The sequence below is a fragment of the Carassius carassius genome, chromosome 11 (assembly GCF_963082965.1).
Source record: "Carassius carassius chromosome 11, fCarCar2.1, whole genome shotgun sequence".
Lineage (NCBI taxonomy): Eukaryota > Metazoa > Chordata > Actinopteri > Cypriniformes > Cyprinidae > Carassius > Carassius carassius.
This window is the reverse complement of record NC_081765.1, coordinates 20,280,411-20,298,734: the sequence shown is the minus strand read 5'-3', so window position 1 is coordinate 20,298,734 and position 18,324 is coordinate 20,280,411. Positions and strand designations below refer to the sequence as shown.

At 36.0% G+C, this 18,324-nt stretch overlaps 1 protein-coding gene across 1 annotated transcript in view; it reads left to right on the top strand.

Moving 5' to 3' along the window:
- The window catches only part of LOC132152977 (heparan-sulfate 6-O-sulfotransferase 3-B-like), a 47,653-nt gene extending 30,763 nt beyond the window's left edge, over positions 1 to 16,890 (top strand). Inside the window, exon 2 of the mRNA XM_059562032.1 lies at positions 15,955 to 16,890. Within this exon, the coding sequence (XP_059418015.1) occupies positions 15,955 to 16,669 (715 nt within the window). The 3' untranslated portion in view covers positions 16,670 to 16,890. The remainder of the gene's footprint in view (positions 1 to 15,954) is intronic.
- The last annotated feature ends 1,434 nt before the right edge of the window (positions 16,891 to 18,324 follow it).

Here is an 18,324-nt window from a genome sequence, read left to right as displayed (position 1 = left end):
GTTTTTTTTTTCTGACACTGTCCTTCTGAAACCCTTAGAGAGAACAGGCTTAGCCCTGTGATTTATCTCATGCACAAATGTCATATCCTTGTGCATGTTCCAAAAAACCCAATGGTGACAGCCAAAAATCTGCAGGAAATATAAGAAGAACATTGAACTGAGTTCATTAGATGTTACCTTGGAGAAACACTATGAAAAGATATTACTGTGTTTATCATGTTACAGCAAATTGTGTAGCTGGTGGTAAATTGCTAGAGAGCATGAAGAAAATGTGATAGCATGATTGCTTGCTTGCTCCCGAATAGCATGCTTATCCTAAAATAATGGGAGGCTGGGTTTTCCGTAAACTGAAACTCCAGTAAAAAGTTGGTGACCATGACATTGAATTTTATTTATTTAAATAAGTGAATCTGAAAAATGATCCAATCTTTGACTCAAAATCTGTAATATGACTGTGAGTTTTGTTATCTGATTCGATAAATATTGATGCAATGCTGCTTAAATGTAAAGTTTTATTTTTTACAGCAACATGATTAATTTATTATTTGTTAAATAAGATTACTTATTTATTATTAAGACTTATGTGATCAGATTGTTAAATGTTGCATATTTTATAATTAGTTTTTGAACTACCCAGAACTACAATATATACAATATGTTAAATATATGTTAACACACTCTCATTACAATTAATAACTATTTTATATTTTGGTGAATTTATGAATTTGCATGCATTTTCTATAATCTCATTTGTATGTTTTCTTACAATCTACATATGCTGGTAGATCGTCATGCTATATCAAGTAATACAAATTCATATGAATACAAACTTTTTTTCAAAACTTTTTTTTAAGTTTCATGCATGCTATGTGTTTTTAAATATTGAATGCACCTTCACATACCCCCCCCCCCCCCTTTCCATTTAAAGATGTCCCCAGATTGTCAGATTTATGAGCTGAGCCGCAGATCTCAGATTAAACCTCTTTTATCCTTCTATTCTCTCTCTATGTGTACCAATCTGGACTGGTGGTTTGATAACACAAAAAAGGCTGTAAGCAAAGATATTGATTCTCGCACTGATGAAGTGCTTCTAATACAATACATGCAAATACTTGACTTGTGGTGATGCTGAGTGAAGCTAAACTGAATCAGAGGAAGTGTCTGCTGCTCTGTGAAATGTGCAACATTAATTTTCCTGCCTTGACCTCAGAGGGCCAAAATGTCCAGTGAAGTAATTACATTCACATTCCCGCAGAACAAATTATGGCTTTGAAACATCATTAAAAGACCCAGTGAAATTAAAATTGCAGTTCTGTGGCTGTTAGTCAATGTCTGTTAGCTTTGAGGCCATCTACAGTATATGAGGCTATCTATATATATTTTTTTTAGATGAACACATTTAAAACTGAGTCATCTTTTCTGGTAAAATGTGCAAATATTAGCTGTGATTTAAGGCAATAAACATGTCTCGAACATTAGGAAAGACAAAAACTTATTTAATTTGGGAGGTGGTGGGATTCAAGAATGAAGTATTGAAAGTAAAATAAAGTAACTAGAATGCATTGTAAAATAATGCATTTGAACGATTTGCAAATAATATTCTTATTTTAAAATATGCACACAATCACTCTTGATCATATTGTGTAATAAGCCTAAAATGGCACTTTAATGTTTCTTGTCTCGTCACATTCAGTAGCGAAATAAATTAAACGAATTAGGAAAATGATGATGACTATTCAATTCAAAATGGTGAAATTTGACTGAAAAGTTAAGTACATCCATATCACTGTCATTTAATATTTCTGTCATAAAACGGTTATCAAATATTAAATATTTAGCTACTTATTACCTTATTACCCTTCATTCACTGTTTCATTAATAAAACTGAAGCATCTCACGGTAATTGATGTTTGGATTCTGTGAACCGTAAATCTGCTGCCTTTGATTTGATTGGCCATCTCAATCATCTCGACGTTGATGAGTGCTGTTAGTTCTCTGAGGCAGACCAGTTTAAAAATGTAACTTTTTAAACTTGCTGTCAAGCTAATAGCATGGAAAGCAGAGTGTAATGGAGTGTAGAAGAGCAGCATCAAGAATAATGTATATCACTTATTTGATGGAGTTATTGGGGGACTTAAGGTGTTTACTGCCCTGCTGTGATTGCATTAGATTATGTTTCTTCATTAAAGTAATAATGCATCATGAAGTCTGATATTTCAGATTCATTTGTTTAACTTGAAACAGTTCGTAGTTATTTAAACGTATTCTAAAGTAGAATATTACACAGTATTGACAAAAATGGCAGGTTTTACATTAATGTCAGATAGAAGTAGGATTTGGATTTGTTGGGCTATATAAAAAAATAATAAAATAGATTCTTTTCCAGTTCCTTTGAAAACTGAAATTAAGTCTCTAAAAACAGATTGGTGAAGTGCAGGTGTTGAGAGCCTGTAGAACCAACAATATGTCAACACCATGTAGTGAGTGCTTTTCTGTGTTTCACACAATAGCAGACTTGTCATTTTCTCTCAAAGGGAACATGTACAGTATGTATAGCATGTACTGCAGGCTTTCAGTCTTATGCTTTTCTGGTCTCCTCAGATCTAGAGTACACAAACTTGCATTATTATTTTTACCTATTGACACACATGCAGTTTATTTAAAATACACTTTTAACCCCCCACCCCACCCCAAAAAAAATGTGTTCCATCAAGAAAACTGTTTTCATCCATACTAAGAAAATTAGCAGGGTCCAAAAACAACATTGATCAGGCCCTATTGACTTTTTATTGTATGGACAAGAAAAATATATTTTTTCATAATATCTGCTTGTTTTCCACAGAAGAAAGGTTTAGGAAAACATGAGATTGAGTAAATATTGACAAAATTTTCACTTTTGTGCAAACTATTTCTGTAAGTATGATTTAATGCTGAATAAGCCAAATAACAGACTTTTAGCCCTGCTGGAAAATTAATTTGGTCAGCCAACTGGTCTAGTGGCTAAAAAACAGCAAGCCAGAAAAGACCAGCTAAGAATAGCAAGCTTAGACTGATTTAGGTGGGGGGGGGGGTTTCAGCAGAGAAAGAGTACCTGATTCAACAGTGATGCGGTAGTCGTGGTGCACCTGGGTCGGAGGGTAAGCTTTTCTTGCTGCATTGCAACTGCCATCGAGTGGCATTTTCTGCATGCGCACAATGTCAACTACCCCTAATGGCAGCTTCCTGACAAGTAAATGAAGGGCTGCTCGTTCCTCTTGTTTCTTCCCAGGTGTCATGCCGTCCCCATTCCGTCACTATCATAGAGACAGAAGGAGATTCAGAGAGTCTGGAAAACGGTCCATTATGGTCTGCCAGAGGGAGTACAGGCACCATTAGGGAATGATATCCGTTGCAAATAATGCATGTTTCCAGGCTCTTGCTCCATTCTGTCAAGAGCGACAATGGGAGAAGATTGCAGAGTAGCAGAAAGGAGCGCATTACTGTTTTAGAGTAAGACTACAGAGGAGAAAATGATGAGCTTATGTTTGGTACATTTGTATCCAAAATTCAGTAAATCTGCATGTGTCAGCTTTTTATATTCATGTGGCTTGTGACGTGATTGAAGGTCTATAGATGTTGCATTCTACTTAAAATAAAACCTTGTTAAAATATGTAAGCTTAAATGATAAAATTATTAAACTTATAATTACATTAAACAAAACATGTTCATGTAAGCAGTGAAACATTAAAGACTGAGGTGTTCCAGCATTATTTTGCAGATGGGCACAGATTCTATATTTTCTCATGGTTTGTGTCATTTGCCAGATGGCTTATTACATTCGGTTTGCCATTTTAAACTGCTATAAAGAGGAATAGAATGAGTAGGAATAAAACACCTTCAGTGAGCTTGAAGTTTAATAGCAAAATGTAAGTCTCTTTTGGTTGTTAAATATCATCCAATATTTTTTTTAAAGACATTTATGAGAATTTAATGGAAGGGCAGATTTGCTTTGGAAATGTGTTATAAACAATTTCCTGATAACTGAGAAACGTAGACAGCCTGATAAAACATTTTGTGACGAGTGGGGCGGGGCCGAGGGACGTGGGAACGAGCGAGGCCGGTGGAGTGATTGGGAAATGAACGACACCTGTTCGACCCACCGGTCTTGAGTCCCACGGAGGAGATGGAAGGATATAAAACAGGAGCGACGACAGTGAAGGACGAGAGAGGACCATGCCTGGGCTTTTTTTATGTTTTGATTTTATTTGTGCGCATCAGTCGTCCGCGAGGGGCTGATGCACTGTTTTGTCTTTATTTTGATTATTAAAGTTTTATTTTGATTGTCCGCCGGTTCCCGCCTCCTTCTTACCGAAGATTACGGAGTTTTTACCGTTACAGTGTTGCCGAAACCCGGGAGAAGGAGGGACGCGCTGCTGAAGATCCCTTGCCGCTGTGGTGAATTTATATATATGTTTTTTATATGTTTTTATATATATGACTTATATGTTTTTTTTCTCATCATGACGTATTTTTGGAGTGATGCGACTTATACTCAGGTGCGACTTATAGTCCGAAAAATACGGTAGGTCAATTGGCAACATGATTGGGTATGAAAAGAGCCTCTCAGAGTGGCAGTGTCTCTCAGAAGTCAAGATGGGCAGAGGATCATCAATTCCCCCAATGCTGCGGCGAAAAATAGTGGAGCAGTATCAGAAAGGAGTTTCTCAAGAGAAAAATTGCAAAGAGTTTGAAGTTATCATCATCTGCAGTGCATAATATCATCCAAAGATTCAAAGAATCTGCAAAAATCTCTGTGCGTAAGGGTCAAGGCCGGAAAAACTAAATGGATGCCCGTGATCTTCGGGCCGTTAGACGGCACTGCATAACATACAGGAATGCTACTGTAATGGAAACCACAATATGGGTTCAGGAATAATTCCAGAAAACATTGTCGGTGAACACAATCCACCGTGCCATTCACTGTTGCTGGCTAAAACTCTTTAGGTAAAAAAGAAGCCATATCTAAACATGATCCAGAAGCGCAGGCGTTTTCTCTGGGCCAAGGCTCATTTAAAATGGACTGTGGCAAAGTGGAAAACTGTTCTGTGGTCAGACGGATCAAAATTTGAAGTTCTTTTTGGAAAACTGGGATGCCATGTCATTTGGACTAAAGAGGACAAGGACAACCCAAGTTGTTATCAGCGCTCAGTTCAGAAGCCTGAATCTCTGATGGTATGGGGTTGCATGAGTGCGTGTGGCATGGGCAGCTTACACATCTGGAAATGCACAATCAATGCTGAAAGGTATATCCAAGTTCTAGAACATCATATGCTCCCATCCAGACGTTGTCTCTTTCAGGGAAGACCTTGCATTTTCCAACATGACAATGCCAGACCACACACTGCATCAATTACAACATCATAGCTGCATAGAAGAAGGATCCGGGTACTGAAATGGCCAGCCTGCAGTCAAGATCTTTCACCCATAGAAAACATTTGGCGCATCATAAAGAGGAAGATGCGACAAAGAAGACATAAGACAGTTGAGCAACTAGAAGCCCGTATTAGACAAGAATGGGACAACATTCCTATTCCTAAACTTGAAGGACTTGTCTCCTCAGTCCCCAGACGTTTACAGACTTTATAAAAGAAGAGGGGATGCCACACAGTGGTAAACATGGCCTTGTCCCAGCTTTTTTGAGATGTGTTGATGCCATGAATTTAAAATCAACTTATTTTTCCCTTAAAATTATACATTTCTCAGTTTAAACATTTGATATGTCATCTATGTCGTATTCTGAATAAAATATTGAAACTTTCACATCATTGCATTCTGTTTTTATTCACAATCTGTACAGTGTCCTTTGGAATCAGGTTTGTATATGGTTCCCTTTCTATCTGTGTTACTAAAAGAGCACTAATGATATTCAGACTGAGGACTGTGAATGTTATTTCTGCTGTTAGGGCAGCATGTCTATTATAATGTCACTGTAGAATGTGAAATCTTAAGTGCAGTGACTTATTTAATATGCATTACTTTGCCTTTCCTCCTGTAACCATCATCCTTAAAAGTCTAAAAATAATTTTCATGTCTATTCTGCATGATTGTGGTGCATGTTAAGATAAAAATGTCTCTTATATTCTTTCATAAAAAATAAAAACTCTTTTTGGCTGATGTCATCAATCCCCTTCAACTACCTCATATAACTTTATATGAGTCAGTCTTTTTTTTTCTTCTTTTTTTTGCAGTTACATATCTTGTTTCACTTGGAAATATGTCACATGAAATTCAAATGGGATGCAATTGCCATGTCATGTTGATTCTACCTTGTCTGCCCTCATTTGCCTCATACTGTTTTCTTCAGCATTGGAACTTCAGTACTGAGTATAGATGGTAATGCAGTTTCTGGCCCTGAGGGATAGAGTGCTAGGAAACTAACTGTTTTGGACTGAGGATCCGCTAGAGTCAAGCTCATATTTACAGAATAAAAAGCTTTTGACTACTTAACACAACATTTAGATGAACAATGAATCTCCAACATCCCTAAACCATTTAACCAAGACAAAACACAAAGATAATAGAAAAAAAAACTTAAAATCCAAAGGGGTGGACAGAAAAGATGTCAATGAAAAAATGGAGACACGTTTTGTCACATAACGACAAAACATTTATTTTCCAGCTACTTTGTCTTCATATGCAACACTTTAATTACTGATAAAAATCTGAGCTAAAACATTTTTCCATTGCAAATCACTTTTAGTTTAACTTCTGTTATTAGCCTCTGTTCTTCTCCTCAGACAGCACTGAAAGATCCTTCTTATCCACAGGTTTATCTCCCACTATGACGTTGGTCCAATTTAATTTCACAGAGAATATCCCTGTGCTGAGACAAAATGTCATATCTGATACCAATAATTAAGGCAAAAGAACAGGACACGGGGACAGTGATGAAATATGTGATAGACGGTTGCCGAACAGAGGAAAAGAGATAAAAAGCGGAGAAGGGAGTTCAGATTTGTGTGAAATACAACCAAATCAGAGGCGTGATTAATCAAGCAACCTTTAGAGGAAAGGTCTGAGGTTTCGCGGGAGAACTGATGGCTGCGAGACACAGGAAGAAAACTGAATGAGGAAAGGGCAGAAGTCAATAGAGGTGCTGAGTGCATTCTCAGCCTCAATCATAATGCTGTCACTATGCACTGTAAATACATCAGCTTCCCTGGGTGCCTGAAGAGACACGTCACCCTAACCGAAAATCTTTAGTGAAGTCAGAATTGCACCGCATGTGTCAGTTGCCTTTGTCCATAGAAAATGGGCTTAAAAATCTTTGGGCGATCTGTGTTTTGAGGGTTTGAATGAATATTTTGTGAATACTTTCATATAATCATATTGTGAATATATGTTTTAAATATGTATTTTTCAAGCTGTAAATGTATTTAATATAATATTTATATATATATATATATATATATATATATATGTTTTTTATTTTATTTTATTTTTTACAAAATGTACTTCGGAAACAATAAAATTACCATTACCAAGGTCAAGATTTTAATTAGTGGGGAAGCTTTAGCATCTGACAAATTAATAGAATTAATAGATGTAAAGTAAAGTTAAAGGTTATACAGTACCATACAATTTAGTGTTTTTTTTAATACTATTTTAAGATTTCTAACAGTTTCCAAACTAATAAAGTTATACATGTTATCAGTGTTGGGGAAAGTTACTTTTAAAAGTAATGCATTACAATATTGCATTACTCCCTGAAAAAGTAACTAATTATGTTACATAGTTACTTTCAGAGTTGGGTTTTACGTGTTACACAGAAACGCGTTACTGTAATCTAATTGCTTTTCCTGGTAGCAGTAAAATAATGCGTTACATTTTAAATTTATGAAATTTGATTACAGTTAATTATGTCAATAAAATTACGTTACTTTTAAGTTAAAAATGCAGTGTTAAAAATTATGAACTAAACAAAAATCGCGTTTTGCGGGTCAGTATGCCCTTTAATAAATCACCGGACAATTTGAACTAAAATGAAGGCGAGTCCTACAACATTTAGATGCAATGAAAGGTCGTATTTCAGTTCGTATGAATCATATTTCAAAATGTTGCACTCTACATATTTTAGTCTGGCATTAAAGTTTGGGAAAGTTCAACAAGTGAATGTATACAAGTTTATATCACAGTAACACTAATAAGTAAAAATAAATGACTCATCGGAATGAGTTCATCCGCTGCATTAAGCCGCGTCGGCATCACAATTGCTTATTCCTTAAGAAGCATGTCTTCTTCCAAAAATGAAAAGTAGCCGAGATTAACTTGAATCTTTCTTTGTATATGGAGGTGATGTGGACATTTACATGTTCGTGTGTCTCAAGCCTGGGGCCCGTTCTTCGTACGTCGCTTAATACATCCGAGATAAAATGTCACATCCAAGATGAAATCATCGTGCTAATCAGGATCTGGCTAATTCGCACCTGTTGTTGATGATTAATATGGCTGGATTGAGTTATCTAAGATAATTGCGCATTCATGGGTTTGTTTAAAAAAGGGTTATGTATCGATACTCGAAACCACGATCGGTAATGCAGCGATTGGCTGGCGGCAAGACAGCAACATAATGACATCCCTGTTGAAAAAACTGCATATGCTGGTTAGGTACGTTTTGACGCTGGGATGCTGGTTTATGCTGGTCATGTGCTGGCAAAGGAACAGCATAAACCAGCAAGAGGACCATCTTAAACCAGCAAAGGACCAGCATAAACCAGCATCTCAGTGTCAAAACATACCTAACCAACAGATGCTGTTTTTTTTCAGCAGGGATCATATAATTAAAAAAAAAACCTGACGAAAAAATTTCTGGACTTTTATAAGGAAACAGCAAGCGGACAAAACTACATAAATTAATAAATTAAATGTGCACTATTTTTATTTTTTACATGATTCCCAATTATTTATATTCATGATTTCTAATATTTGTACAGACTTTACATTTTTATTTCAATTTAGTAATTAGCAGTTCATTTAATTTTATATTTGAACAGATTTGTTACATGACAGCATTAATTAAAGTTTGTTAAGGGTCAAGATCATGTTATCTGCATCTCCTGCGCTCCATCAAGCCACTCCCTTAATATCTGTCATCACTCAAATTAATGCACGACTGTAAATTATCTGTATAGCATGTAAGACTTCAATACAATTATGAAGTAATTATGACGAATAAATATTTCTGTGAGTAAAACTGGCTGATAGTATTAAAGACCACACAACATTATCATATTATCTTTAAATACATTTTTAAATTATTATTATTTTAAATTATCGTCCCTAGATCAGTAGGATACACTTGTTATAAAATAGTGGTGGCTGGGATTGATTTTAAGTATCAGTTCTGCTTAAAAAGATGCGATCTAATCCTGTTTAGATGAACTAAGCCTGCTCCCGAGCAGGTTTAAGCTTATGGAGCTGTTGCTATGACTGCTCAGGGATATTCGTTCATTTTAATGACTGGTATTAGGAAGATATTCGTGGAGACTGACAATGCAGAAAGCGCACCCAATTTGTTTTCTATATTTTACAAAAATAAAAAATATATATTTTTGATATTGGTAGTGTAGGCTATAAAAATAATTCTTATGTATTTTTTTTCTGTCAATATTAAATTAATGAAAGAACTATGAGTTACTCTAAGTTTTTTTTTTTTTAGGTTTGATAACTTGAAAAGTAAAGTAAACTTGAAAGTAACTTGAAGTAATCTGATTACTTTTTATGGAAAGTAATGCGTGACATTACTTTTGCATTACTTTTTAAGTATGAGCAGGGCTTGATTGTTTTTAATATAAGAAGTTCTATTTATAACAAATGTAAACACCCTTTCACACCATGGGTAATGAAGTGACATGACATTCAGCTAAGTATGGTGACCCATACTCAGAATTCATGCTCTGCTTTTAACCCATCCAAAGTGCACACACACACACACACTGTGAACACACACCCGGAGCAGTGGGCAGCCATTTATGCTGCAGCACCCGGGGAGCAGTTGGGGGTTCAATGCCTTGCTCAAGGGCACCTAAGTCGTGGTATTGCCAGCCCGAGATTCAAACCCACAACCCTAGGGTTAGGAGTCAATCTCTCTAACCACTAGGCCACAACTTCCCGTAATGAATAAACCTCAGGCTGAAGGAAAAGTAAATTTATGTCTGAACAGTAGATTACAGGAGAAGAAGGTTCAGTACTCTTCAGCAATAAAAAAACAAACAATGAAACCCAATTGTTTGTTTATTTAAAGTCATTTTTGCATTTAAGTATAGTTGAACTGGATCATCAAAGGTCAGCAGCAAAGACACTGGTTAATAAAATGGGATTAGATACATTTGTGTCATTTAACATTTAATTATTGCAGGTTTGTGTCCTATTCTGAGTTTGCATTTTACTGTTTTAATTCATTATGATAAATACTAAATCTGTTTTTTTTTTGCGAGTGGGATGAATTAATGCACATTCACATTTTTTCTAGAACTACGGTAATATCACGTCCACACAGCACACACAACACCTCTGTACTTCCAATTTCTCCCAATATGGGGATAGGAGACCTGTCATTCAATAAATGGGAAAACATTTTTTGAAAAATTAACTCAGATATTTTCTTGTAAATTAAAAAGTAATGCGTTACTTTACTAGTTACTTGAAAAAAGTAATCTGATTACATAACTCAAGTTACTTGTAATGCGTTACCCCCTACACTGCATGTTATACTCTAATGTCTGAGTGTGGCATTTAAAACTCTGAATATGTTTATACAAAAAGAGGCAAAACCCCATCGATTTAAATTCACACCCAAGGTGTAATGGCTTGTCTGCTAGCTGTGGCTGTATTACCACCTTGTGTGCGCATTAATTTTCAATAATTCTGCTGTGAGAAAAGTGAAAATGGCCAGATCTTTGGTGGGATGTCTGGCTCTTTGAAGCCTCCATATAGAATATACTGAAGGCCCTACAGGAGTTTGTGTGTGTGATTTTGTGTTCTGCTGATGTTCATATGTGTGTGTGAGTGTGACTTGTGTGAACTTCACAGCATCTGATACAGCAAGGTGTGAGATATGAAAAGACATGCACATATGAGTTGGTGAGAAGATTTTACTGCAGAAAAAGAAGATACTGTGGAGATGAATAAAAGAGCCATAGTAGAAAAAGTAAGAAGCTACAAAATGGCTCTTATAAGGAGTTTTACAGCAAATAGTTTTTTTTCTCTTTTTTAGCTGATCTCTCCACAGAAGGCCACTTAAACAGTCACAACACTTCAATCAAAATATTCTGGGATTTTTCAAGATCTTTTCTTACTAGTAAGTCTTCACCAAGTCATAAGAGAAAGTTAAACCTTCTATTAGTATCATATAGTTTGGCTACATGTATTAGTCTCATTGGTAGCATGTAATTGAACAGACAGTAGAAGAGTGCTATTGTGCCATTGTGGCAAATTACAGGGTATTACAACCCACGGGTCAGAAACTGACATACAGTAGCTAGAGAATGGAGAGCTCTGTCTGGACTGTTTCAGTTAACATGATGCTATTTGAAAGTGTCTTTCTGTTCCTGTTTGGTGCTGTGCCTTACTGAAAGTAGTTGAGTAGCAGTATAGAAGAATTTGGCTCAGAAGTTGGTCTTTCTTAACTCATGAAATTTAATGGAGTTATCTGTTAATTACGATACGTGAACATACATAATAAAGCAGAAGATGCAAAGTGAAATGCTCCAGGAATAGTTCACCCCCCCCCCCCCCCAAAAAAAACATCATCCTTGGGCCATTCAAGATAAAGTTGATTTTATTTCTTCATCAGAACAGACTTGAAGAAATTTAGCAATACACCACTTGCTCACTAATAGATTTTATGCAGTGAATGGGTGCTGTCAGAATGAGAGACAAAACAGCTGATTAAACATCACAATTATCCACAAGTAATCCACACGACTCCAGTCCATCAAGTAACATCTCTAAAGCAAAAAGCTGTGTGTTTGATGTATTCATCAGCTGTTTGGATACTGCAGAGGATCCATTAGTGAGCAAATGTTATGCTAAATTTCTCAAAATCTCAAACTCATCTGCATCTTGAATGGCCGGAGGATGAATACATTTTAAACAGATTTCCATTTTGGGTGAACTTCCTTTCATCTAAGAACTTTATAGAGACAACTGGGATATTAAACGTGATTTTTTTCCCACATTACACAAGGATCGACTTTGATTTAAAAATAATGTGCCTAGTATTAGCAAATCCTCAGAGGAGTCCAAGAATCACTTATTAATGCGCTGTGACATTTAATTTCTCTGGTTTCACCTGTTTTCATGCTTCCTGTAGTTACTGCACTCTGTGAAATCTGCCATGCTGAGCTGTGTTTGGCATATTGCCTCTAGTCGTTGACAGCTGAGTGTTATTGAGACACATTGTTCCACTCCACGATCGCTCTCCCTGGATTTGAAGAGCTTCACTGGGCTTATGATTTCAGACATTTGGTAAACCTCAAGTAATCTCTAAACACATTTGCCTTGGTCTACTTTAGATGAACACTGGAGCTATTTTTGCTTGTTTGCTGCAAACTTTCCTTAAAGTAGTAGCTCAGTCGAAACAGATCAACCTCATGCTGATTACGTTTTTTTTCTTCCAGAAAAGATGTTTTAATATTTTTACATTTACATACGCTACCCTTTAAAATATTTTTTTATTTAAATAATACTTTTATTCAGCAAGGATACATTAAACAGTTCAAATGCGACAGTAAAGTTTTCTGTTTCAAATAAATGCTATTCTTCTGATCTTTCTAATTATCAAAAAATGCACAACCCTATTTCATTGATGATATGAAATGTTATTTGATCAGCAAATCAGCATTAGAATGATTTCTGAAGGATCATGTGACACTTGACTGGAGTAGATGGTTGCTGACAATTTTGATTTGCTTTTAAGAAATATATATATATATATATATATATATATATATATATATATATATATATATATATATATATATATATATATATTGTATATAAACTTTTACTTTTAATGGAAATAGTATTTTAATATTTGTAACAATATTTTAATATTTTAACTGTAATATAATGACATCATAAGTGCTACTATAATATAAGTTTTTTTTTCTGCAAAGTAAATATCTGTCTTTATGTTTATTGGAAGAGAGCTTTTTGTAAGTGACCATCATATTTGGAGCTCATTGGCATTAAAAAGTTTGGAAACCCCTGAATTCATTTGTTCCTGTTACTGTAAGCCAAGAGAGGCAGACAGTATATTCTAAGACATTTCCCAGTTATTCAGTAACACTTTGTGGGCAGAAATGTGTGCTTCGTGGAACGGTTGTGGGCTATGACTCAAATAAGTATTATCGAGCAGAGAGAAATGAGCACAGCTCACCACAATTGCACCTGGGTTTTTCTTGGCTGAGGTAAAGGGATGAGCTGGAGCCGTTTGAGGCTAATATACTTTGACACTGATGGTGCTCACCATGACCCTTTTGCAGTCGGCTTGTTCTGACACCACTTCCTGCATGTGATTTGTGTCCCTGGGACAGGCTAATGAGAGAGTGTCTGCACTCCACCCACTCTGAAAGACGAGCCGGATACAGCGGCTGCCAGCAGGGCTCTAATCACACCCTACAACCTGACACCCCTCTATAAATGTGTGTGCGCGTGTGTGTGTTAAACCTTGATACGTCTCCCCTCCCACACAACATCATCGTCATGTAAAGCTAGCTACTGATTTTCCACTGACACAGTTACAAATATGAACATCACTTTTCTATATATACTTCCTCAGCGGAGTCTTCGTAGTTTTATTTATTCCCACTAAGATATTTTGAAGTACTGTATAAATATTTTAGAATACTTTCTCAGATTAAAGACTATTACAAATGAGGACAAAATGGGACAGAAGGAATGATTTAGATTTAAATACATATTTCAAAACTCAGATGAAGTCAAAATAGATTTTTAAAATTGATTTAATCAGGTTTAACCTTTTAAAATTACTAAATTAGATACTGACATATAGCACTGAAAATAATAGCTCATTCAAATAGTATTAATTGACAAATACTATAATAGTATTAAAATAAAACTGCTAAATTCTGCAAATCATGGACTGAATGGCATAAACTACTGTAGTATTAAAGCTACACTGTAACTTTTTTTATTACAAAATAACCAAATGTTATTAAACCACATTTACTTTATCCATAATACACTTTGATAAGTGTATGATAATGATTAATAGTTAAGAGTGGTAAGGATGTTTTTTTTTTTTTTTTAAATTGCATACATACTGTACACCAATTTGCCCAAGTGTGTCATCATATCCATAAGCAGAAAAAGATCAGATATGGTCTTATTACTGGCATACCAAGGTCTGCAACTCTGCCATTTTATTTTTAATTTTTTGGGCTTTAACTTTATGGGCTTGCCTTAAAAAAGCTTGGCATCAAACAGATCAGCGTTTACAAGCAAGAGGGGAAAAGGAGAGTCTGTAATAAAACCAGAATCAACATTGGCTTGGCTTGGCTTTTCAGAGGTGGTGAGACGTATGATTAAAAAGGTTTTAAAAGTGGTCTTTTTTCTTAGTTAACAAGAAAATATTTAATTGAACTTATACATGGCCATGCCTTCATTATATAACATTTCACTTTATCAGACTAGCAATCATGTCAAATGTTAATTAAGTGTAATGTAAACTTTTGTTACATGATTTATTATTATAACTGCTTGGTGCTAGTTTTTAAACCGCTACAGACCTCTCTTCAGAGGCGCTATACAATCAAAGCCCTTGAAAGCTTCAGGAGTCGGAGAAGGTGAGAGGCGCCTGTCCTCTCTGGGGGGACATCAGAACTGCCTCATTCACTATTCTTCTCAGCACAGAGGCGGTCGCCACCTGCTTCAGTCCTATTCTCCATCGGACCATGACTGTGCCTGGTTCCTCTCTCTTCATTAACACATCGGCGTGCTGCTAATAACACTTTGGTGGCATCTGTTCCCTCACGTGTTTTTCAAATGTAACCACAAAAGATAACAGTTGTGATTAATGTACAAGGGTTGACAATCTAATTGACTGTGAATGTAGATCTATGACTGTATCTTTGTCTGTTCTAAAAAAGCACACTGTTTTTGCTCTTGCGTTTTAAGTAATTTTTTCCCTCTAGGATTTCCTGTGGGTTTTTAGAGAAGGTTTTTTTTTTAATGTTGTTACTATTGTAAAATAAGGTCTGTGGTTGACATTACTTGATTCTTTTGTTTTAGTTCTACAACATAATTGCTAACAAGTTGCTATTCAATGACTTAAAACACCACAAGGATGTGAGTTTACATGCTTGACAAATTGTAGTTTAGCAAGCTGCTATATAATGACTTCAGACATCACAAGGAGGTGAGTTTACATGCTTGACAAATTGTAGATTAGAAACATTAGCAAAAAAATAATTCACGTTTAGTCATTTAGCGAGCTCAATTTACCATGTTTTACTCTATTCCGAAGATGTTTTCTTACAATTTATGAGTAAAATAAGACTGTTATTATTTTTACTATGACTTTCACAATTGGTTCTATAATGTTAATTATTAATTAAATACCAATAAGGTGCTATATAAGGACTTCGAACATCACAATGATATGAGTTTATATGCTTGATAAATTGTATTTTGGCAATGTATTAGGAAAGTTAGTTTTTGCTTAACAGTTCTTATCATTTAGAAGACACATTTGACCATGTTTACCTCCATTCTTCAGATTATTGCTCACAATCTCTACTCATAAAACAGTTTTATGAGTAAGATAAGGCTTGTGGTTAACATTACTAGAAGAAACTTTCATGTTTTGTTCTACAGCGGGAAACACAAACTATGTAGCTAAAGAGAAAGTAAAAAGATAATTTTAAGTTCCTTTGTGATTATCATTTCAGGAACTTCTACTATATCACCATGCTGCGAGATCCTGTTCCACGTTACCTGAGTGAATGGAAGCATGTGCAGCGTGGTGCCACCTGGAAGACTTCCCTTCACATGTGTGACGGCCACTCGCCCACACAGGATGAGCTGCCCACCTGTTATAACGGAGATGACTGGTCAGGGGTCTCCCTGCACGAGTTCATGGACTGCCCTTCAAACCTGGCCAACAACCGGCAGGTGCGCATGCTGGCCGATCTCAGCCTGGTGGGCTGCTACAACCTCTCCACCATGAACGAGAGCGAACGCAACCCCATTCTCCTGGCCAGTGCCAAGAGTAACTTGAAGAACATGGCCTTCTACGGCCTGACAGAGTTCCAGCGCAAGACACAGTACCTGTTCGAGCGCACTTTCCGTCTGCAGTTCATTTCCGCCTTCACGCAGATCAACAGCACGCGTGCCGCAAATGTGGAGCTGCGTGACGACATGCGCAGACGCATTGAGCAACTCAATTTCCTGGATATGCAGTTGTATGATTTTGCCAAGGAACTTTTCCTGCAGAGATACCAGTTTATTCGTCAGCGTGAGCGGCAGCAGGAGAAATTGAAGAGGCGTGAAGAGAGACGCTGGTTCAGGGAGCGCCGAGTCAACCAGAGCAGACAGTCCAATGTGGGAAACCAGCCTCAGGTCACCACAACTGAGGACTATGCCAGCCAAGTGGTCCACTGGTGATTCCTCTTGGAAACATGCACTAGGATACAGTGAAATATAATAGCTCACTAGAGGAAGAGTAGGTCTTATGTTCTTTCTTTCAGTTTAGCACTCTAATAATAAGTTTAATAAGTTTAAATAATAAGAAACTCTAATAAGTTTCTTTTATCATGGGGCCTGTTCCACTGCAAAAAACATTGCCCTGAGCAGTATTTTTTACTTATTTCTTGGGAAAATAAATACATAAATAAAATTACTTGAAAAGCAAAAAAAAAACATATAGGCTATATATATCCCTATATGTAATGGTACACTTAAATCAGCAAAAAATAAACATAAATTTGAATATAAAATACTGTTTAAGAGTCTGGGGTCAGCACTTTTATATGGTTTTGAAAGAAAGCTTTTAAGCTTGCTAATGTTGCATTTTTTTATCAAATGCTAGTAAAAACTGTAGTATTGTGAAATATTGTTGGAAGAAGTTGGAAGATTTCGAAATAAGCCAAGAGGAGACTGGTTTTCCTTTGCTTAAAGTATTATTCACATCCCGGAGCTATGTGAGGGATGTTTTATTACAGATGCGTGATCTTTATTTCACATCTTCTAAACTGTTGACAACAAACACCCGCTTACCCCCATTGAAAGGCTTGGAAGAGCCTAAGTTCGATTGGATTATTCTGAAAGTCACATACACCTAGGACGCTTCGAGGGTGAGAAGATGATGGACAAATTTTCATTCTCAGGTGAACTAACCCTTTAAAGGGATTACACTCAAGATGTGTTCTTGCATTCAGAAACAGACAGTGAATGGAATAAAATGCTGACATTTTTTTTATGCTCAGGCCTGTTGCCAGTAAAGATTCTCAGTAGACTCTCTATCAGAGCTCTCTCTGTCTTTAAAAGAAGCAAACTTAGAGTATGGAGACGGTCTGGACTGAGAATCTCTAGAATCTGTAGTAGTAGTTTCTCAATGATATGTTGAAAGATTCAGGGCTAGCAGACGCCGGCACAACAAGAGCCTCATCTGTGGCATACAGTAGTAGCAGAGAAATGTTACTGTTACTACTGCTACCACTAAAAGATATTTAAAATTATTTTTAGTTTTTGTCGAGTTTGATTTATTGGACTTGCACAAGAAGAACATTTACATTTTTTTTATTGCTATTATAAAAACAGTATTCGTCATGATTTAAAAATGCTAAAAGTATGAAAGAAAAAAATGACACATCCAGTTCACAAAGCCATAACTTAATAATTATGTGGAATTAAGTGGACATTTACTGAATGGTTTTAAAACTGAGATTGTGTAATAAATGGAACACTTTAATTTTTCACTTAAAACAATGCTCATGACTTGAGAGATGATGCAAATAAGGAATGCAAAAAAAGTTAAAAATAGCACAGCTGGAATGTGAAAACAATTCAAGTTTGTATGCTGCCTAAAGGTGAAAGAAAATACACATCACAAGAACAAAAAAGAAAAAAAAGAGAAGAAAAAAGATTGTAGACAGTTAACAATAGGTCTGTTGCTTGTCTCAATAGTTCACATTTGACCTGGAATGGAGCATGAAAAATACTACAGGAATATTTGTACACAGGATTAATCCTGTATGAACTGCATTATGCAGCAAGAGAGAAGTGTGTTTGTTTCAGGAAGACTGAATGAATGGGTGAGT